The sequence below is a fragment of the Podarcis melisellensis genome (assembly GCF_964234715.1).
Source record: "Podarcis melisellensis genome assembly, chromosome: 10".
Classification (NCBI taxonomy): Eukaryota; Metazoa; Chordata; class Lepidosauria; order Squamata; family Lacertidae; genus Podarcis; species Podarcis melisellensis.
In genome coordinates, this window is record NC_138542.1 from 63,695,849 (window position 1) to 63,720,131 (window position 24,283).

The 24,283-nt window shown below is 43.0% G+C and overlaps 1 protein-coding gene across 9 annotated transcripts in view; it reads left to right on the forward strand.

The window, feature by feature from the left end:
• The window catches only part of SOX5 (SRY-box transcription factor 5), a 749,551-nt gene that overhangs the window by 644,603 nt on the left and 80,665 nt on the right, over positions 1-24,283 (forward strand). For all 9 annotated transcript variants that reach the window (XM_081926958.1, XM_081926959.1, XM_081926960.1 and 6 more), the window contains one exon: positions 22,635-22,781. In XM_081926958.1, the coding sequence (XP_081783084.1) occupies positions 22,635-22,781 (147 nt within the window). The remainder of the gene's footprint in view (positions 1-22,634; positions 22,782-24,283) is intronic.

Below are 24,283 nucleotides of genomic sequence, written 5' to 3' on the forward strand. Positions count from 1 at the left end.
CTGCCTGGCAAGCATCGATGGAGAGGTCAAGCCATCCTTAATTTCTTTCCTCTTGCAAGAAAGGAAGGAGAGGAGAGGTAGAGAGCACTTGCAAAAAAAAATCTTTTCTTTTCCTTTTGAGGTTAAGCAGACAGAACGCTCCTTGATTATTTATAAGACATTAATTTTAGATGAATATTGCTTAAGTGGCTGACATCGTCAGTCCTTGTGGCAACTGGCAGACGACTCCATTTGCCGACGGGTTTGTGCCCATGTCTGCTTTGTTCGGATGTCCTGTTGAAGGGCTGAATGCTCTCATTATTGGAGGAGAGTTGAGGAGAGACTTTTATTTTAGTTTATTTTTGTTTATGGCATCTGAGTCTAGTTATCCAGAAGTTTATTTAGCTGCTTTTTCAATTCTGTATTGGAGGCCAGATATCTCTGCAATTGTAAGTGGTGAAGATTACCATGACAGATAATCGCTTACAACCAGTGTGGAGTTACAGTTTTGATCTAGCAAATCTTAAACTAGAGATAGAGGAATGGATTGTTATATGGCACAGATTCCCCACATCTGTTTGGGTAATCAACTATAGCATAGGGGAACTTCTTAAGACTGCTTCTGTTTTGACAGACAAACCGAAATATTGTATCCTGGAGAATTTAGTTCTTAACTTTTTCCTCCCTTCAGAATCCTAAGAAATACTAATACAGGGTTTTCTCTGCCGACTCTGGAGCTTCTGGTCTAGTGATTTCCCCAAATCTCGAATGGTTGAGGTGAGGGATGTTGTGGGCATTCAGATAGGGGCACTTGAAAAAGTGAGCATCTTTGTTTGAATGCTTGAAGGGAGCAAGGTGAACATAGTCCTGCTTTTTTCAATCTCATGAGCGGAAGCCATCACAACTGTCTCCCGCTTCTCTAGCTTAAAAGACCCAGATATTATTCCAGTCATATTTGATGAAGAAATGAGGCAGAGGGGGATGCCACAGAAGTGCATCTTCCGGAGAGAGAATGAGCAACCTCTTCTGTTAGTTTGTTGGGCTCACTGGAGACTTTTATTTAAAAAAAAATAAAATGAGTTTTATTGATGCACTTAGCATGTACTGGTAAGCTATTCATCAGCTATGGTTCTATGCCTGTGACTGTGAGAGTGTTCACGTATGTATGAAGGCATTCTACAAAGTCCTTGGAGAGAGGGAACGTAAGAAGAGCTCTGGTGGGTCAGTCCAAAAGTCCATCTATGTCTAGCATTGTGGTCTCAATGTGGCCAATCAGATGCTTATGGGAAGCCCACAAGCAATTGGTACTCAAGAGGCGCACTGCTCATCCAATCCTCTTTTGAAGCCATCTGAATTGGTAGCCCTCATGACATCTTGCCTTAGCGAATTCCACATTTCAGCTTTGCTCTGTTTAAAGAAATGTGTCATTTTGTGTGTCCTGAATCTTCCAACGTTCAGTTTTGTTGGCTGGCCCCATGTTCCACTATCATCATGGCTATTAAAACTGCTTTAGTTTGTGGAGTACGTAAATGTGCTCAGAGAGAAATAGGTGCTGTGGGTTTGCTAGCTTTTATACCATGTGTTATGTGTGGACATTCACTAGTTCTCGTGTGCTCAGTTTGTATAATATATGACAGGAAGCTCACGCCAGTTCTCTGTGGGATATATGATAATAATAATCATACTAAGGCCACAATCTTACCTAGGATTATCCCATAGAACTCAGTGGAAAATATTTCTGAGTTTGGCATGCATAGGATTACACTATACGTTTTCTCTGCACCTTCTTGAGATTAAACACAGAGACTTTGACATTCCTGCTACACAGGTGCTCTGTAATGCAAGGAGTCCTCTCCATTCTACCTACCCCCCCAAACACACCTGCTCAAGGAGTTGAGCATCTGGCCTTGTGCATTGAAAGCCAACCATCTCCAAGTTTTAATTTTAGACACAGTGGAGGATAAAAAAGCATTTTCTCACCTATCTTCACTTATCTCTCCTCCTTATCTCCCCCCCTTTCATCTCCCCCTTTCTTCTCTCCCTCTTTAAGCCATGTGTCCATCCCTGGCTATGTTGACATAGAATATACAGGGCATTTCAAAGTTCATATATATATATATACATATATATATGGAACAGTGAAGGGAGTCTTTGTGCACCTGTCCCATTCTTTAAAGAAGATCAGGTCATGTGGAACATCAAAACCTTAAGAAGCACCCCTAGCCCCTCAGTGAATCAATTCCAGTCATTAGTTGTTTCAGTGTTCTAAGCCAACCTTCCCCAGCTTAGCATCTTCCTGATGCTGTTGAACCTCCCAGCATGGCCAGTGGTCAAGAATGATGGAAGTTGTCATCCAGCAGCACTCGAAGGGCATCACGTTATGGAAGGCAACAGTGGTTTGGTTCACATGTTGCAAGAAGGCAGAGAATGGCTTACCATGACTGCGGGAACTTGCAGGCACCTAACAAGGTCCTCACAACCCCTTTTTTCTCTTTTCTGGGCTGCTTAGGTCAGCTTCAGATGGTCCACCAGACCTCTCCATTAGGTCCATGTGGGGTAAGACTGGGGTTTCAAAGGGACAAAGCTTAAGGTAGGCTCACAATTCCATGCCCAACTGCCCAGCAATGGATTGGCAGTGGGAGCACACCTTGCTCAAGGAGAAGGAAGTGTTTTTCCATTCCATGAAAATTGCTCCTTCCTCCCAACCCAGGCTACTCCTTTCATTCTTTGATTCCAGAAGTTGAAAGGGGCAGTGTGAAGCAGCCTACAAAGCACTTTGCAATCCTCTCTGCATGCCGCTGCCTTCAGCCTCTGAAATTGGATGTTGAAAGGAGCAGCACAGGGTGTCTTGCAAAGGATAGGGCTGGCAGTGCCCCTTGTGTTGTGGTTCCCAAGCTTGGTTTCCATGCCAAGGATTTTGACAGGTAGGAGGGATAACCCACTTGTCAATCATGTGATGTCAAAAAGGCACCATGTGATTGGCAGGCGGCTTGGCCCATCCACTAGTGAAAGGCGGTGCATGGGGTGGGGGCAGAGAAAGATCTGGGCCCTGGAGCCACAAAGGTTGACCATTCCAGCTCAGCTTGTCATTGAAACCTGGGATGGGTATTTCTTAACCCACAGGACAAACCTTGACTGAAGAACGTGGTTAAAGAGGAGAGACCTCAACCATGACCCTAGGTCCAGTTAACCCAAACCTTGGCTTAATTGCCATGCTGTGCTGTTCTACAAAGCCCCAGGAAGAGCAAACTCATTGTCATCTCCATCTTCAGCACATTTGAGCCGCAACCTGAGTTGTTCACGAATGGACTTAACTGTCAGGGGTCCTTTACCTTTACTAAGCCATAGTTTGGCTTAGTGTGATTTGGGAATGCAACCGACATCTCAAGGTGTCGTGCTATGAACGATTTCTTTGGCCATCTTCCAAAGAACCATTCTCACTTTGCAACCTCAAGGATTCTGCCCCGCTTTTGCTTCTGTTGACTAAGCAATTCTCATGTTGCATGGTGTGCCACACTTGAAAATGAGAGTCTTTCAATGAGCCGTTTGTCATGTGATAGGAGTGTGCAGAGAGTCTGCTGCTCTGATAAAGGAAAGCCAGCATTCCTCTGGACCTATCCAAGACTTTGGAAACATGTGAAGTGGCCCTTGAGGTCCCAGTCGTTCTAAAGTTTGTGGACATGTCATGGAAGAGAGCAAGAGAGAGAGAGAGGGAAGCAATAGCTGATTCATCACTTCATTCACACAGAGAGTACAGTTCCAGCCCTTAAAATACTTCCACCCTCCTCCCCTTTTTATTGCCTGGAATCTTAAGAGCTTTATCATTTGCAGTCATAAAATGAAAATATACACCAAACCCTCAAAGGGCAAGTATGAAATTAAATTATATTTGGGCATCTGTAACCTTTTAAAACGATCAGATTCCAGTTAATGTATTTCTTCCTGTTCCGAGGGCTGCCATGGTGTTTGATGGTGGGAAGGAGTCCAAAGGGCATTGGGAGATAATAAATTCACTGGAAGTTTCACCCCGAGGCAGTCCTCAATACACCATGGCTTCCATTTAGTAGGCCTGACCAAAAAAATCTTGTCACATTCAAAGGTCACCAAGGTTGGGGTTGGTGTGTCCCATCGATCTTTCCCCAGTGGAGAAGAGTGACAGCTGTGCTCACATGCAGCTATCAGAATTTGGAAGAGAATCTAGTATGGATGGAGACTTGTTGGTAGAAGGCAACTGGCAAGGTCCTTGATTTGCTGTAGGCTAATGATAACAGATAATATCCTTGCAGGCTTATTTTACATAATTTATGTGGGGAAGGGCCATAGCTCAGCTAGGTCTCAGGTTCAATCCGTGGCATCTCCAGAAAGGACAGGGAATATCTCCTGCATGAAACCCTATAGAAACACTATCAATCAATGGAGGCATTTCCAAGCTAGATGGACCAATGATCTGACTACGTCTCAGGCTGCTTTCCTATTCCTAAAGATGTTACTGCATGGCCCTTTCATATAGGTACTTGCAAAGGTAGTCTCTCTATTGTGATTGTTTCCAGCTAAGGGCCAGATTCTGCCCAAATTAAGCACTTTTGCAGTTCTGTGGGTTTCAAAGGAAGAGATTTAAGCACATGATTAACTCTCCCCACTCAGAATCAATGTGCTGAACTTTTTCTGGCTTGGACCGTAGTCATTCAAGAAATTTTGATGAGGGTTCCATCACATTAAAACTTGGCTTCAGTATACAGTGGTACCTCAGGTTACATATGCTTCAGGTTACAGACTCTGCTAACCCAGAAATAGTGCTTCAGGTTAAGAAATTTGCTTCAGGATGAGAACAGAAATCGTGCTCCGGCGGCACAGCAGCAGTGGGAGGCCCCATTAGCTAAAGTGGTGCTTCAGGTCAAGAACAGTTTCAGGTTAAGTACGGACCTTCGGAACAAATTAAGTACTTAACCCAAGGTACCACTGTATTGGGTGATATCCAACTAAGACATACTCAGAGTAGCCCTGTTAAAAAAATTTGAAGGGGGAAAAATGAACGAATTCCTATGCCCCACAAATAACCCAGAGATGCATTTTAAATAAAAGGACACATTCTACTCATGTAAAAACACACTAATTCCTGGACTGCCCGCAGGCCAGATTTAGAGGCGATTGGGCCAGATCTGGCCCCTGGGCCTTAGTTTGCTTACCCATGGCTTTGAGTATAATTTAGTTGGATAGTGCCCATTCGTATTAGCAATTTAAGAATGCAATTTTTGAATCAGTTGAAAACAAATGCAATCAAATGAATATGGGTGGGTCCCAAAAGTATGTATCTCAGGTGACAAAGAAGTGTATCCTTGGCATGTGATTGAAACTACATAATGAAGGTGCCAGGCAGACCTCTATGGGGAAGGAACATTGGGGCTGACACAGAAAATGCTCTTTCCTGGGCCTCTCCAGCCCCCACCCCCCTAATTCTTAGGGTAGTGGAACCAAGCAACCAAGGGCCCTCTGTTGCTTTTAACACCCAAAATGTATGTGGGGAAGGAGGTGGTCCTTCAAATAATTTGGGACTAATTTCTATTACTACTACTACTACTTATGCATTTATTTATTTATTTCTGTACTTTATTCCTCAGCTTTCATAGGCCAGTAAGCATTCCCAGGGCATTTTATAAAAGAGTTTAAAACAAACAAATCAATACTGGAGAAAAGTTAAAACAGCATCATAGCCCAGTGTAAACACAGTATAAAACTCCAATCAGTTAAAACATAGATCATCTTAAATGCACTGAAATTTTAAAACTTAGCAATGTTTAAATGTCTGGGGAAATAAAAAGGTGCTCACCTGACACCAAAATTATCACAAAGTGGGTGACAATCCAGCCTCTTTGGGGAGTTCTTCCTCCTCCTTCTTTTTCTTTTTCTTCTTCTTCTTTCTCCTCCTCCTCCTCCTCCTCTTCTTCTTCTTCTTCTTCTTCTTCTTCTTCTTCTTCTTCTTCTTCTTCTTCTTCTTCCCCCCACTCATAACCGAATATGATTGTCTTCCATGAACATGGTTTCAACAGTTACAGATAGGTAGCCGTGTTGGTCTGCCATAGTCAAAACAAACAAAAAAATTCCTTCCAGTAGCACCTTTCGTGTGCATGCACACGAAAGCTCATACCAAGAACTAACTTAGTTGGTCTTTAAGGTGCTACTGGAAGGATTTTTTTTTAATGGTTTCAACAGTGAGTCTGTAAGTGACTGTGGAGACCAATTCTGGATCCACACATCTTTCCACAGTGGGGACATAGGTTTCTGGGTGGGAGTTGAAGGTTTGCCAAGGGTGCCTTCGTCTTAGCACATTTCTCCCTTTCATCCTTAGTTTGAGCATCTTCAAAGCACATGACATCTTTGGTAAAGGCTGTTCTCCAATTGGAGCGTTCACAGGCCAGTGTTTCCAAGTTCTCAATGTTTATACTACATTTTTAAAGATTTGCCTTGAGAGAGTCTTTAAATCTCTTTTGCTGACTACTAGCATTATGCTTTCCACGGTCAGGGTGCCATGTCTGATCCCTCCCTTTTTACCACCTACTTTACTTCTGATGGTGGTGGTACCTAGAGTTTGTAGCAAGATTATGGCTTTATACAAATGCCATTTATGTAAAGAGTTTGCAATGTTTCACATCGGTCATTTTAGTAGGGTGCAGCCATAGAAACTGCAAAGCTAAGCAAGGTCCCGTACGGTTTCAAATTGGATGGAGGGCTGTGTGTTGAGATTCCTGCATTGCTGTGAGTTGGACTAGATCACCCATAGAATTCTATGGTTCTAACCCTGTCAGTTTTGGCACAAGATTATCTATTTAATGGTGATAAAGCTCTTTCTGGGATGGACTAGTTCATAGTGCAGGCGTGGGTTCCCATGTCAGAAGGATCCTGCAAACAAACAATCTCCCCAAAGCCTTGCACATAGAAACCCAGAATGTTAGGAGAAGGCTAGGTTACCAGTCACAGTGGCTCTTCTGTTTCCCCTCAGCGAAGTCATTTATTGACCCAGAACCTGAAAAACAATGAGAAATGTATATCTGTTTAGGCTGTCTGGAGCAGCGCGTATAGAATAGACCGCATGTCATATGGAGAGTCAGCTGTTTGAACATATTGCATTGGGATGTTGTGTGGCAAATGAATATGGCTTACGGTGAACAAGGAAAGCAGTGGCACTTCCTCTCTCTCCTCCATTCCTGTTATCAGCCTCGGCTTTGTCTTCTGCAAGGAATTGGAGACAGATGAGACTTTCAATTCACTCCCATAAGATGTTGAGCTATGATCTGCTGCATTGTGCATGGTAGTTGCCAAAGAAAGTGGTTCCTTGGATAGCGACAGTTTCATCTTTCTCTAAGAAGTGAGGCACACAGCAAAATGTGGCCCTGTGTCCACCCACCTATTAGGAATGCTCCTGTTCAGAGTTTAGCCATTCCCTATAAGCAGGACATTCAATGCCATTTCCCAATTTTTCTTTTCCGTTTTTTAAAAAATGACATCCAGCATTTCCTAACTCAGTTCCAATTAAAAGTTTGTTTATGATTATTTTTGCCCCCATAGAGTTTTTTTTTAATCATCTGCAGATTGCAGGGTTTATCTGTTTTGATATTATGGCTGTGGTGATTATGATGATGAATAATAATTTAATTAATCAAGGCGATATACAAACATCATAAAAACAGCCAAAATAATGTTTAAAACCATACAAAAAATAAAAGAAGATAGGTTTGAAAACAATGCACAGTGGACAGAGACCTTAGTTCATCTAGCTGGAAAAAGCCTGTTTGAGAAGCGCCTCAATTTGTCTTGAATTCTGTTGGCGCTCCACCATCTGAGGGAGCAATAGTTACATATGCACATGCATACATGCATAACAAGGTCTAGCCAGCCCCCAATTTCTCCTCATAATAATCCGTTGAAGTAGATTAGGCTGCAATAAGGTTACTGGCCCAAGGTCACCCAGTGAACATCTTAGCTGAGTACGGATTTGAACCTATATCTCCCTGGATTTGATCAAACAACTCTCTAAGCAGTGTATCCCATTATAAAAAGGCAGCTCTATTATAGATAGGTAGCTTGCTCAAGATACCGATTTATGCCTATGCAACCCATTATTTCAAAGGCTGGTGGTCAACCAGCAAAAAATATTTGCATTCTTAAATTATATTTGGTTATTTGGATTCAACTTTAGTCAGTTGCACCAACTTCCCTTTCCTTGACCGTCTTCATTTGGATCCTCTTTAACACGTCCCTTCCTCGTTAACCCTCTTATCAGACTTAAGAAGCTGATGGGGAAAATACGAGTAGCTCGTGGTGATGTAACCGTAAATGAGTTTTCAAAATGTTATCTCCCAGGAAAAAAACCATATTTCCTTTTTAGTCACGTACTCAACCAGAAGCTTAGATTTGTGTTGGGTGTGTAGTGTGTGTTTGTGTTTATGTTTGTTTGTGTGTGTGTGTGTGTGTGTGAGAGAGAGAGAGAGAGAGAGAGAGACAGGGAGAGAGAGAATATGTGTGAGAGAATGTGTTTTTCCTGAATATGTGTCTTAGAACTGCTTTCGGAGCAAGGAAGATATGAAAATGAGGGTGGGGGGAAACAGACTAAAAATTGTACTTCCTCCCCTCCTGTTAAATGCAGATTTGCAGGTGATTAATTTCTTAACATGTGGATTAGGGCCTCTCTTAATTAATCTCATTGTTGGCAATTGAAAACTCTCATGTATAGGGACAGTAATTTCAGTTTATGATGATTTGGGATGGATTTGTAATAACTAAGGAAATACAAAACATTTTTCCTTCCCTTTTTTTTTAATGCTCTGGTTGGCTTAATTAGATATTGAGTAGCTGAGTCTTTTTGGCTGACAAACTTGAATGCAGCACAGGCCGTCTCGGGGAAGGGAATCTCTGGGCTCCTTTGGATGGCACTTTTACATAAATTCAAATATGTATAAAGTCATTTAAGATATTATTGTTATTATTTTACTTTGGCGTCTAACACTTACTGGTATCAGTGTGGATATTGTGGGAACTGCATCTGTAAAGTTGTGCGGGAGCTGAGCCTAAGGACAGACACCCAACGTTATCAGAGTTGTTCAATTGCTCCAGAGTAGGGATGAAGGAGAAATTGAATTCAATAGGCATTTAAAGGCAAGCTTTCTTAATTCACATTTTCTGCAACAAAATGCAAACAGAAATACAGACTTCCTTTGAAATTCAGGTGCCTCAATGAAGGATGGATCCCATCTTTATCAAATTTTAAAATACTTACTCACGTTGTGTATAGTTAAACTGTGGGACTCCCTCCCACTGGAGGCGTTGATGGCCACCAACTTAGATGGCTTTAATAGAGGATTAGACAGATTCATGGAAGAGATTGTCATCGGTGGCTACTAGGCATAATGGTTGTGCTCTTCCTCCACAGATGGCAGCAGCAATGTTTCTGAATACCAGTTTCTGGAAACCACAGGGCGAGAGAGGGCTCTTGCTCTCGAATCCTGCTTGCGAGTTTCCCATGGGCATCTTGTTGGTCGCTGTGAGAACAAGAGGCATGGGCACATTGTGCATCGCAATCTCTTATATGCTTGTACAGTGGTACCTCAGGTTACAGACACTTCAGGTTACAGACGCTTCAGGTTACAGACACCACTAACCCAGAAATAGTACCTCAGGTTAAGAACTTTGCTTCAGGATGAGAACAGAAATCGTGCTCTGGCGGTGTGGCAGCAGCAGGAGGCCCCATTAGCTAAAGTGGTACCTCAGGTTAAGAACAGTTTCAGGTTAAGAACGGACCTCCAGAACGAATTAAGTTCTTAACCTGAGGTACCACTGTAGTTCCCGCTGTTCCTGTGTCATAAGCGTATGGAAAACATTCATAACTAGGCAGAGAATGGGCTGCTGTATAGGGTCAACTGCCGTAGTTTGCAAGTTGTTGCGTCACATTTGGGTGACATGCTTTGATCGGGAAAACGTTCATGTGGCCGTTCTCACTGTGTGTGTTTCTGTGACGCTGCTCAGGGTGAGGGCAGGTAGAGAAGAGTTTGTGCCGCCTGGGTCATGAAAACGAGGCATCGCTTAGCATTGTTGTGTCCAATCTCCTTTCCTCCCAAATGTCATTTAATCCGATACTGGAGGCAAGAGATGGGTGCCCTCTGCAATGTATTTCTCTTCATGAGACCATAGTGCACACATATACATTGGTACCTCAGGTTAAGTACTTAATTCGTTCTGGAGGTCCGTTCTTAACCTGAAACTGTTCTTAACCAGAGGTACCACTTTAGCTATTGGGGCCTCCTGCTGCCGCCACGCAATTTCTGTTCTCATCCTGAGGCAAAGTTCTAACCTGAGTTAGTATTTCTGGGTTAGCAGAGTATGTAGCCTGAAGCGTATGTAACCTGAGGTACCACTGTATATCACAGGCAAGGAGAGGAGAGGATGTAGAGTGGGGGAAATCAAATTCAAATTTCCTCTGTAGTAGCCAACCCAGCTTTGTCATTTGTGGGAATTAAGCGTGCGGTTTGTAGCCGCAAATTGGTATTCCGGTGCTAATTGTAAATGACATATAGGAAGCTGGGTCTAGTCTTCATTTTAAAGGGTGTGTGTGCGGTATTTCTTTTCTTATGAAAATTAAGACCGCTCCTAAAGAAAAGCTGATCACCCCTCAGACATGTAAATTAACCCACTCCGTGGTCAGCCGAGAACTTTTTGGCATCAGCCGGGCTGGTCCAGGGAAAAAAAAAAAGCTTAATTTGCTCTGCGAAACTACTCTGCTCCATTATCGGTTCTCCATTACTGTCAGTCAACCAACCCGGATAAAGGCACAAGCGACAGTGACGGTGACAATGACAGACAGTCACTCCTCGGTGCGCGGCGTTGGAGCGCGGCCTGGAAAAGCAGTTAGCCCTCTTCCGATTGAGGCGGAGATGAAAGAATTTGACAAGCGTGGCTCGTGGGTTAGCTGGGAGTCAGCTCTCGCAGCCACACACGAGGCCCGGGGTGGGGAGTACGGGAAAAGGCTCCGTAGTGAAGTTAGTGTGGTGGGGAGCGAGCGGAGGACATTCAAATTATGGCAGGAAAATATGTACATCGTCCCTCAAAGTTAGACTGTAGGCTGCCCTGATTCCCAGGGATGGTTTTGTTGTGCTCCGTTTTGCAGGCTTAATGGAACACGACAGCTAGGATATCACAGCTTCTTTCTGGTGAACAAGAAGTTTATTTTAGTTAATCGGGGAGGGGGCTGGTTGGGGAAGTGGCAAGTGTGTCATTTCAAAGGATGGCAGAAATCCCAGGCTGACTGGAGTCTTGTCTTCGTTTCTGCTTCATTTCCACTTTTTTTGTAACTCGGGATTAGCGAGAAACCTCCGATTCTGTAAGCACTACCTGGGAGTGAAAACCCACTGTTCTGGTGGGGGTGCTTTTTCCTCAATGCCTCTCACAGCCAATATAGCATGTTTTCAGAACCTTGGAATGGGAATGTGTGTTTAGGGGAAGTGGGAGGAAATGCAGGTCAGCCAAACTTTTGCTTCCTTTTATGCTACTGTGATCTGGCCCTGTCCCCTGCTATAGGGCAGGCTAGATGTGATGTTTCTTACACAATTTACTTTGTGGTTCATCTCACACACTTTAATAAAATAGTGGCAAAGGAGGAAGTGGAAACTGGAACAGGGATTTGGTGTGGGAGTAGCAATGTGCAAACCTTGTCAAATTCAAGTTCTTTCGGTCTCTCATTTCCCCAATATTTTGTTCTCAACATTTTTCACATCCATTGGCGACTTTTTAAAGAAAGAAGTACCCATGAAAATTCATCAGCATTTTAGTGCAAATTTCTCATAATATAACACTTGTGTGCAATTTTACTTAATATACACCATTTAATGTACGCACAGTTTCCTGAGAAAGGGGAAGGGTTGCTAAGCCAATCTAGGAATTGCAGCTCTGTGCCTCTCTATGGCTCTCAGTGCCCTTAACAAATTACAGTTCCCAGGATTGTTAAGGTGGTTTGATTGTAAGTTCAGATGGGGCCCGCCTTTCAATACTAGCAATTTTTGGGATGCCTTGTGCTTCTGTCATCTTAGCTGGGACCTTTTAATACCTCAATAGAAAAGGAGTTCCCTTTTATGTTTTCCAAAAGCCAGTGTACATTCATTTCATTGGGCCTTCCTGTAACTTTTTGTTATGCGGAACAGCTGCTTCCCATTCAGGTTTTCTTTTTTTAAAAAAGAAATAAATCGGGAACAATTCATGTTTATGTGTGCCTTCCCCCTTTTTAGCTGTTCTCCCTAAGAAATGTGGCAAGGGCTCGGCTGCGCTGCGGCTCCAAGTCACCAGATAAGGTTTATGGATAAGTTGATGGTAGATCCCTTTGTTCGTCTTGAGCACTTACATTGCTCACATCGGACAACAGATTCATATGGAATGTATCAGCCAAGAGTGTTTACCCAGATGACCCTATCACATTTCCTTTCTGGCCAGCGTTCAAGTCTTTTCACTCCATTTCAGTTGCTGTCACATGCCGTGAACATTGTTATGTACAAATATGTGACTTAGTTGGGCAGCCTTCCAGTTCAGCTATTCTTAATTTGCGAAGGGAGAAGCAATCTGGTACGCGAACTTCACAGCGATTGCATTATTATCGCAGAAGCTGAGTAACAATTTTTTATAAGCTGGTGATAGGAAGTGCCTCGTGATAAGTTCCTGCATGTGAACAACATCGAAGGAGATCTTGCAATCAGAAGAAGAAGAAAGAGAGAGAGATGGAGCCTTGTGGGTCTGCACTTTAGATTCAGTTTCCAAGTTGGTTCTTGATACAACCAATCACCACAAAGGCCCCTTTCATACATTTTCTTTTCTTCATGTGTGGCAATCAGTACATGAGCAAGGAGCATAGGCCTCCATGTCATCTGGAACCCTTCATGATTGGGGTTCTAAATCTCATGGAAGTCTTAGAGATCTACATATATAGGCTTCCCTCCTCAAATTCCTGTGCTCATTGCATGGACATCAACAGCAGAGGGTGGTCTTCTATTAAAGGCTCATCCATACTTCCTTAGTGTTGCATTTTTAGACACAGGTCTGCTGTTTAAAGTTCTGTGTCCAAGGGCTTTGTTTTTTTCTTTGTCCAGGCAGTTTCCCCACAAATACCTGCTCTGTACCGCTGAATGGAAGCAAAAGGCAACCCACAGAAAACCCAAATTGTCATTTGTCCCAATTCAGTGTTAAATGGGGAGTTTTCCTGGGGTAAGAGGAAGGACAAAAAAAAGCGCTTCGACATGCAGCTTTAAAGAGTGGACATGTGCCTACATAGGTAAAGGTAAAGGGACCGCTGACCATTAGGTCCAGTCGTGGCCGACTCTGGGGTTGTAGCGCTCATCTTGCTTTATTGGCCGAGGGAAACGGTGCACAGCTTCCGGGTCATGTGGCCAGCATGACTAAGCCACTTCTGGTGAACCAGAGCAGCGCACGGAAACGCCATTTACCTTCCTGCTGGAGTGGTACCTATTTATCTACTTGCACTTTGGTGTTCTTTCAAACTGCTAGGTTGGCAAGAGCAGGGACCGAGCAATGAGAGCTCACCCATCGCAGGGATTCAAACCGCTGATCTTCTGATTGTGAAGTCCTAGGGCAAAACACAGTGCTATTTTTTACAGAAAAGGAAGTAGCAGAACTCACCATGAACGCCTCCCTTGTTCTCTTATAATGGCAATGGTGCATACCCGAGAGGTGCCGGACCTGGAAAAAAAGCCCTGGCAAAACATAAGTGTGGATGAGCCCTAAGTCTTACTCAAGGTAGACCCATTAACTTGCCCATGTTCATTAATTTCAGTGGGTCTACTTTGAGTAAAACTATTGCCCATGGCCAGCAGGACAACATCACTAAAGATGAGGATGACTGGCACGACCAATCTCTCTGCACAGACATTGATTACAATGCATGAACAAAATGTCTGAAAGGGAAGGAAGGAACCAAGTAATCATTAAGGGAAGGAGGGATATGTTCATGGAGATATTTTCACATTTTTGTAGCCCAATGTTTTTCCAAGCTTATTGTTCTCCATGTGGAAGAATATGTAGCTGGAACCAGCTGTTGGAGCACAACAAAACTTTTTAAGAGACATGTATGTGGCCGATGAAAACAGCAGCTGTTCTTGCTTTCTTCTCTGTAAAACAGGCTTCCGCAAGCTCAGCCCTCCAGATGTTTTTGGCCTACAACTACCATGACCCCTAGCTAGCAGGACTAGTGATCAGGGATGATGAGAATTGTAGTCTCAAAATATCTGGAGGGCCGAGGTTGAGGAAGCCTGCTGCGAAATCTATTGAGTGAAAGGGTGTGGCATGACATCATCACATTGAGAGTTGCTGAGCCCCTGCTCCCTTTCCCTGGCTCCTGATACTGGGAATTGAGAGATGCTCAAAGTGGGATTGTATGGAAACCATGCGTTTTTTTTTCTTTACTAAATTTATAGTGGGGGGATGCAGAGTCACTGTCTTGGAAGACCTACTTCTGCCCTAAGAAAAGGATGCATGCGGCATGCTTGTTTGCAATTTGCGAGATAGGTTTCTTTACAAAACCATCCAAATTGGAGAAAGATCCCATTGATGCATTCGACACAGGGGGAGAGTCCAGCTCCATAAAATATCTACACAATTACGTAAACAAATCAAAGCTATGCAGTGTGGAGATTCATACTGGCAAATCAGAAGAAGACCTGCTCGTGTGTATAATTTTTAATGATAGGTCTACAAATGATATAGAATGTGAATATTGGCACAATTCATAGATTCAGATTATTTAAATGCACGGAGTCTAGTTCATGCCTGGTTCTATATGGAACATCCTTTAGGAGTAGATGCTTTTACATTCAGGGTGAAGTTGAACCCGTCAGATAATCCTGTTTCCATGGATGGTTTTTGTTGTTGTTGTTGTTGTTGTTTACAATTTATTTTATTTTACTCTTTGTCCCCAACTGCAAATGCAAAGCCCCCCCCCCCGCCTCTTCAAGTGATTTTAATAATATGGCTGTGATCCGAAGCACATGCATCTACTTAATGGTAAAACAGCTAATATTGGTTTCCCCAAAATAATTTTAAAAATATCCATTATGCCACATTCTCATTTTCTTTATTCATAGAACAAGAATTCATTTTTAGTGTGGCCTCGAAGCTGTAATGAACATTGTTAACATATAATAACAATGCCCCAGGGGAAAGATTTCAAAGGCAGTCTAACCTCATGGCTGAACTTCTGATGTACCACAGAGCCATCGAGCCAAGAGATGTTTCGCAATCTTTCAGAGAGCGTAGCAGAATATTACTGTTTAATATGCAGGTGAGGATTATAGAGGGTTTAAGGTGTTGGCTCAGGACTGACAACATTTCCTTAAAAACCTCAGAACCCAAGGTCAACATGCTAATGAGAATTCTAAAATTGTAACACAAGAAAGGAAGTAGTGCTTCAGACAGAGCATAGGTAAAGGTAAAGGTACCCCTGCCCATACGGGCCAGTCTTGACAGATTCTAGGGTTGTGCGCCCATCTCACTTAAGAGGCCGAGGGCCAGCGCTGTCCGGAGACACTTCCGGGTCACGTGGCCAGTGTGACAAAGCTGCATCTGGCGAGCCAGCGCAGCACACGGAACGCCGTTTACCTTCCCGCTGGTAAGCGGTCCCTATTTATCTACTTGCACCTGGGGGTGCTTTCGAACTGCTAGGTTGGCAGGCGCTGGGACCGAGCAACGGAAGCGCACCCCAGCGCGGGGATTCGAACCGCCGACCTTTTGATCGGCAAGCCCTAGGCGCTGAGGCTTTTACCCACCATAGTTAGACTTTATTATTCACTCCAACAGGAGGTAGTGATGGCCACCAACTTGGATGGCTTAATTATTATTATTATTTGACAGATTAATAAAAGATGAGGATACCAGTGGCTACTAGCCTTGATGGTTGTGTTCTTCCTCCACCATCAGAAGCTGTGTGTTTTTGAAGGCCAACTTTTGGGAATCATAAGTGAATAGAGTATTGTTGCACTCAAGTTTTGCTTATGGGCTTCCCAAAGCCATCTGGTTGGCCGCTATGAGAACAGGATCCTGGAAATGATGGGTCACTGGCTCTTCTTATGAGTGCACATGGAAGACACTTTGTTCAACTCCAGGAAGGAAGGAAGGAAGGAAGGAAGGAAGGAAGGAAGGAAGGAAGGAAGGAAGGAAGGATCTTTGAATCCCAGTACCTAGCCCATATCATTCAAGCTGTCAAGAGTCCAGGAGTGAACAAAGTGGACCATACCAGAGCTGCCTCTGGGAAAATCTTGTACCCTACTAAAACAAGTCAAAATCCCCCATTAAACCATTCCCAAGCCCTCAGTTCTTTCCCCCAGACCTTTTGCAGCTTATGAGGATGTACGTAAGTGTGTTGGCATTGCACTGGGCAGAACTGTTCAGCCTTACTGCACTAGAAATTCCGTAATCCCCTGGTGTGCATTAAATTTGCAAGACAAAGCATATGCTGAGTATCTCTTAAGAGTTAAACTAAAACTAATCTATGCAAAGTGATCCTGTGCCTGAACTCTAAAAGTATAAAAAGTGCTTTTCTGGGTCAGACCCAGGTGGATATTCTCCAGTAATGTTGGACAAATAATCCCGGAGACTAGCAAGCACTAGATTAAGGACTTCCACAGCCTCCAGATGTTGGACTGCAGCTTCTATCATTCCTGGCCATGCTGGTTGAGGCTAATGGGAGTTGGAGCCCAATAGCATATGGAGGCAGCACATTAGTTATTCTTGCACTAGATGCTCCAACATCAATTGGGCAATGGACCACCAGTCTTACCCCAAAGGCACCAACAGCCTACAGCAACATATTGGGCATGAGTTATAGTTTAGATGCAGTTCCGCAGCTGTGATGAGTGCTGATGTCATGCATCTGTGGACACATAACAGGGCAGGCATCATCAAGGTCAGGTGTCACAGCACAATCCACACTTACTGTATTTACAGGAGCTATGCATCTCATCCAGAATGGGAGCAGCCACAGAGAAGAAGACAATCACACCTCTTCAATTAATGTGTAAACCAAATCGCAGTCTATTTTAGCAGAACATCCCTCAATGTTATGAAATAGTCGTGCTCTTTCTTTCTAATTTCCCCTCCCAGCAGTCATGTGAAACAAAACACACAAATTAAATTGGCTCCAGATCCACTTATTTAGCTCCTCCACGTTCTGCCTTCGCCATTAGGAGAGACACACAAGACATGGGGAATGTACACTTATGGGAAGATGGCAAAATACAGATTGTGTTTCACTGCACTGCTCTGCCACAGAGACTGTTGGCAGCATCCCTAGAGCATAAAATAAATCCAAATTTTGGAGCTCTCAATTATAGACCTTTGAGTAGACACGGTCCTTTGTTTGATTGCTTGAGGGTGCCATAACTTCTCATTCTCTAAAATGTTGTCAGTTAACCATCTTGATGCACAGCATGCGGTCATTCCAGTGTCCTTTTCCCTGGTCTTGAGCCAGACGTTGTCCTGCCCTGGAATGATTAAATCTGAACAGACAGATTCAATAATGTCAAAGTTCAATCTTGTCTAAAAATATTAGCATGCTGCGCCCCATCCTGCATATTGTACATTTCATTCTCTGTTACAAGGCATGGCAGGTCTGAAAGAAGAATCTCATTGACAAAGCAAGGAGGGAACAAACCCAGGCAATTCTCTCTCTGTAGTGTCACACCATGGGGCCATTGTAACCAAGGGTAGCCACAGGCCATGGAGATTGGATGGCCAACTGGCCACAAATGACAACAACAACCAATTTTTGTGAGCTCTGGGCCAGTTGCCAGATTTGTGCATGTGTGTGTGTAAAAGCCAGACATTGGCTTGGTTGCCAAAGTATTTGAATTAAAAGTCAGCAGAACCATCTTCATCTAATGTGCATGCTTGAGCTGTGTAGGCAATGCTTGTGCACTTGGGCACCATGTTGTTGAGCTCAGCCTCGGCTCACCACAGTCCATGCTGCTGCAGGTGAGATTGCAGGTTCTGTATGTGCAGTTCTTCTGTAAGACATACCCTATAGGCTGTGTGGATTAGAGGGAGGCAGAGTTGGTGGTATAAGAGACTTCAGCCAAGGACAGTCAGGTACCCTGGGGGGGAAGAGTGGAAGGCAGGCTGGAGACTGATGGTCAGGAAGTGGGTTGTAGGAGTTAGATAGCCATGAAGCCAGAAACCTGGGGTGGTATTCAACTAAGATTTACCCAGAGCAAATCTACTGCAATTAGCAGACCTAACTCAATCATAACAGTGACAGGTAACACTGTGTGAAAATAACAGGTATTCAAGGGCCACCCAATTTCTTGGGCATCCAGTAGGAAGACTTCTTCATGGGCACATCCTAAAATTTATTTTAAAGAGGATGGCTGGAATTTCAGTGGCTTTCATTCAGCATAAACCTTATTAATGTGGCTTCTTTCTCTCCTCTTTTGACTTCTTGAAGTCATAATAAGGGTTTAAGGCAGTGGTTCTCAGGCTTCTCTGGACCATGCTTTCAGAATAAAAAATTCCTCACACCATAACCATTTTTTTACTGATAAGAAATACATTGGAAAACAAAAAGAAACAGCTTCCACCAGTGTTTGATGTATAAGATAGAACACAACTATTGTTTAATATGATCACAGGACATCATAAGAACACGAATAATTCCTAAAATATAAACGAGCCTCTTAGACATGTAAAGTATGTACACAAACTCAATGAGAGGTGTGCTCTTGCTTTTGCCGGGTAATCTCATTTATGTTAGGTCTAATTTGAGGCGAACAAACTCTCATATCCTCATCAACACAAAGAAGCCTTTATCTTTTCTGATCTTTCATATTTGCCAGCTTTGAAAATCCCTGTTCACAACAACATGTCATGGGGAACTGTAAAAGAATAGCCAATGTTGTTGAAGAGAGCCATGGATATTGTTTCTGGTTGTATGTCCACACTGCACTGAAATGTTTAAATGTTTCTTTGATTGACCTTGAATCTTCCTGCCACACTTGCCATTCTTTCCTGCCACAACTAGTGTGGCATCACTTCGCCACACTAGTTTAAGGAATAGGTTGCTGAGAGAGAGTTCCATTATTGCAATGTTGTGCTAGGCATACAGCCTTATAGATGTTCTAATGACTGGTTTGGTATTCTTTACTCTTTGACACCAGAGACGTGTGTTTTCAGGACCCACCCTATTCTTGTGGCTGCAATTTGTTTTAACCGTTCTTAATACATAATTTTAAATTGTTGTAACCACCCTGGGATCTGTTGGTGAAGTGGTGGTGGCAGTTATTGGTAATGATAGGGGACAAATTTGTCCAGTTCACATTTCAATTTGCATCTACCTGATTCATACTTCTTGAACCAATATGCAAGCAGCTCTCTTTTGAAATTCACACGTCCCTGAATTTTGTGATGCAGTTCTCTAGCCAAACAATGCAAGGGGGAGGGAGGCATAAGTTAGGGAAAAGGGCACTCATTAATGTTCATATTAGTGAAATAGTCATTTTATTTTATAAATAATTTTTATTAAGTTTTACATTTTTATCGTAATAACATCATATCAAATCAGAAAAGAAAAAACGATCCCCAAATTTCTCCCTTCCCCCTGCAACTTCCCTCAACTTCCTCTTCTGGTTTTTCACATATTAACTTCTCCTGCTTGCTTTATTATATCTTAATATAAAATTATTTAAATTCAGTATTGTTGTGTTCTTATTTTAACATCATCTTTGTAAATTCTGTATTCGTGTTGTTAATTGTAAGTGTTTACACAAATCCTGCTAGTGAGTCCATTTCTTTACATTGTTTCTGTAGATACAACATAAAGGGCTCCTGAAATATTCATTTTAAAATGCATTATTTTAGGGAACCTTCCTTCCTAAAATATATAAAGCACAATTGCATTCGAAAACACATATATTCAGGAGAAATTGCAACAAATTAAAAACAAATTTCGTGCATTTTTTTTAAGGCAGGCTGATGGGGAATTGGGATAAATGGGGAAAGTGAGAAATCGAGAGAAACTGACATTGATAGTATTGTCTACCCCTAACTTGTAGTCCAAGTTACTTCCAGTGTGGTGTAGTGGTTAAGAGCGGTAGTCTCTAATCTGGGGAACCGGGTTCGCGTCTCCGCTCCTCCACATGCAGCTGCTGGGTGACCTTGGGCCAGTCACACTTCTGTTAAGTCTCTCAGCCCCACTCACCTCACAGAGTGTTTGTTGTGGGGGAGGAAGGGAAAGGAGAATGTTAGCCGCTTTGAGACTCCTTAAAGGGAGTGAAAGGCGGGATATCAAATCCAAACTACTCCTCCTCTTCTTCTTCTTCTTCTTCTTCTTCTTCTTCTTCTTCTTCTTCTTCTTCTATCTGGGGTAATGATTGAGGCATGATACACCTTAAGGCTTAACATTTTTGAACCCAAAATGTTGAGGCATACTGCTGGGGTCTTAAGGCTGAGTCCCAGGACTAGTGATACGGTTCTAATTTTTAAGCTGCACAAATCTGGCCCATCCAGGTCACAGGGAGGCCATCTTGGCATATATGTAAGTTGTTACAAGCTCTTGAAAGGTATAGCAAGGTTTGTGTAGTAAGCGAATAGAATGGAATGAGTAAAATACTTTCTATGTGGATACTATCAAAATTGCCTACCAGGGGTGACTTATTCCCCTGCCCCATTTTTATATTTGTTCATTCTACCTATGCGGATTGTGTCCATTGCAGTGTTAGCCTTCATATCGTGTGGAATTTAGCTTGCGCTGTCAAGTGAGCCTAGTGTCTTCGGAGACAAAGACACGGCTGTGTTTTGCCACTCTCAAACTCCTTGAATTAGTCAGAAGGTGAAAAGCAGACGAACGAAGTCGTGCCGTATTTCCTCACATCTTTGAAAGCTGCTGTGGAATCTGCAACCCTACCTGATCACCTTGAAGCGCTACTCCAAACTCGTCTTCAAAGCTCACTTGCTTTGTTTAGCATTCTGCAGCCTGGTGACCTCCAACCTTCATGGCTCCGCTAATGTAAACAGTCAATGATAAAAGAAGAACACCCAATAACAACAATGGCTGATCATAGCACTGGTCACGGTGTTGTCTCATGTTTGTCCTTGCTCTGTTTGTGATCATATCCGACTTGGTTACACTTTGCATCAACAATAGAAAGCATCTTCAGAAGAGGTGCATAATTTGTTCCCCTCCTTGTCCTTGGAATGATGAACCAACGAATATTGCTGAAACATACCCCATTTCTCTGTACTTTCTTTGCTAGCTTTTGTACTCCCCCTAACCCCTTATCGTTTTGACCTATTTGTACTACAGGGGGCAGTGGCTTAGCATGTGCATTTTCTACTGTGGTTGCATCCATACATTTAAAACACATTTTTAAAGCACATGCCCCCCCCCCAAGAATCCCGGGAACTGTAGTTTGTTAAGAGTTGAGGCTTTGTGAGGCATAAACAATGGTTCCTTAAGTAGGGCTGGGCGATAAATCATCCAAAACCAGTTTGAAATCCATATTGTGATATCGGTTTCATAGTTCTTGACCTGGCAATATATTGTGAACCATGACGTGTGTTAGGGCTGTGCAAGATACCATCCAAAACCAGCCGGTTTCAAGTCCATATCATGATACTGGTTTCATAATTTTTGACCTGGCAATATACTTTGAATCATGGTGTGTGTGTGTTAGTTTTGCAAAAATCAGAATGTGGGGGAAACTGTGAAGCCAGCCAATGACTCAGTATATCACGATGCTAAGCTAACCAGATATCACAAGCCCTATTCCTAAGGTTCTTGGAGGGAAGCCATGTGATTGATAGGTAGATGATGGATAGATATAGATATAGATATAGATGATATAGATATAGATATAGATATAGATAATCACTGATTTATTCTTCACCTACTAAGCCACTGTCTTAGGGCAATTTACACAAGAGATAATTTTAAGTGGTTTGCAACGTAGGTTGAATAAATAACATAAAAAAGCCTAGGAATTTTCTACATTCTATAAATTACAACAACGATGCTAAGCATTATACACACAGAAATCTGCCATGAAAAACAAGGAAAATTCCACATTGCAAAACATGGTAAACAACTAAACAAGATATCCTCTAAGCATCAGGAAATAAAATACAGTGACATATTGGGTTCAATGGCAGGTGAAATTGCCAAAGTCGTTTTTCTCAGAGCTCCACCTCCTTATTTAATAATAATAATAATAATAATAATAATAATAATAATAATAATAATAATGCCATTCATGTAAGCTGAATGTGCACAAGTTAAATGTACATAAGTTGTGGGCTTACTGTGTTGTAAACAAAAACCAACTTGTGAATTAACTGTGAGATCATGCTCTTACTTGCTTTTGAATGGTGCACACCTCCCCACAACTCATTGCCCTCCACATGTTTCAGCCCACAACTCCCATCAACTACAGCAGCACAGCTACCCAAAACAGTTGTAAGTCACCACATTGGGGATGTTTGGAAGGATGCATTTGTCTTCTTTGACACGGGTCTCTCTGAAAATACATCTTTTGAGTGGTTATTGTCGGTCCAGGGGGGCTTCACATAGAGAAATGTGTTCTTCTTTGCTCCCACTTTCTGACTCCCCGCTTTTCCTATTTCCGTAGCAGTTGTATGCTGCCCAGCTTGCGGCGATGCAAGTATCCCCAGGTGGGAAAATACCCGGCATCCCCCAAAGCAACATTGGTGCGGCAGTATCGCCTACCAGCATCCATACCGACAAGAGCACAACCAGCCCTCCACCCAAAAGCAAGGTACTATTGCGCAGATTTCTCTGCCTGGCTTTTCTTGCATACTTTGTGTCTCTTTCTGTGACTCTCTTTCAGCATGATGTATATGCAATTGTGGCTTAGACCTTTCTGAAATTTATAACGGGTTATTGTAAGCAGTCTGAGCGTGGGATGGGACATTTCTGTGGTGCTTATTGGTATAACAGCAACTATTATGTGTTTTAAAAAGGTAAAGGACTCCTGGATGGTTAAGTCCAGTCAAAGGCAACTATGGGGTGTGGCGCTCATCTCGCTTTCAGGCCAAAGGAGCCGGTGTTTGTCCACAGACAGCTTTCTGGGTCATGTGGGCAGCAGACTAAACCGCTTCTGGCACAACGGAACACCGTGACACAAACCAGAATGCACGGAAACACCGTTTACCTTCCTGCCACAGCAGTACCTATTTATCTACTTGCACTGACATGCTTTTGAACTGCTAGGTTGGCAGGAGCTGGGACACAGCAACAGAAGCTCACTCCATTGCAGGCATTTGAATCGCCAGCCTTTCGATTGGCAAGCCCAAGAGGCTCAGTGGTTTAGACCACAGCGCCACCCGCACACCTAATCCTATTTTTTGGGGGGAGGAAATTACTGACTGCATGGAGATTGCATGGAAATAGTGCTGAAAGTGTTTGAAGACCTCCAACAATGGAGGAGCTCGTCTGAGTAATAGATTTCATTGTCAAACTGTTCTTAACAAAAAGAACCTGGGCTGCATACATTTAAAGCCCAGAATCCAACAAAGAATTCAGTTCCCTGTTTAACCCCCCCCAACCCCCCCCCAGAACTACAGTTCCCAGGATTCTTTGGTAGGCAGGGGTGGGGATGCGTGTTTAAAATGTGGTGTGTATCCAGCCCTAATATTACCACCAAGAAGCTTCTCCTAACATCCCAATAAAATCTGTCCTCCTGTAACTTCAGCTGATTCAATTAGTCCTGCCTTCTGGAGTTGCAGAGAAGAGGTCTCCATTGTCTTTTTTGTGACAGCCATTGAGATATTTGAAGAGCGCTATCATTGTCTCTTCTCCAGCTAAACATAGCGAGTCCCTTCCACCTATCCACGAGCTGTTTGAAAACATCTGGGGCCTGTGACTGAAGCATGCAATTGATAGTATCAAAATTATGGTGCATCTAACAGATTCAGCTGCAGTTCAGAAGGGTAGCAGGGTTTCCTTCAGCAGTGCATTGCTTAAGGATGGGGAAATGATTTCATGGGCATTGTACACCTTATCAAATGCCATCTGTTAGAATTTCAGATTGGGGAGTCGGCAAGCATGCTTTCTTACACACATCTCTGCAGCTTTCAGAAATTGTCAGAGATGCAACTGTATCTTTGGCCACTTCCAGACTGTTGCTGTTTTAGGGTGGGATTTGGTCACAGACCAGCAAATTTGGTTTGAGCAATCACCACAGTTGATTGGGAGATCTTGCGCAACTAGACCACTGTCTCCAAATGCTGGAATTTTTTTGATGAGGAAAATGATGGG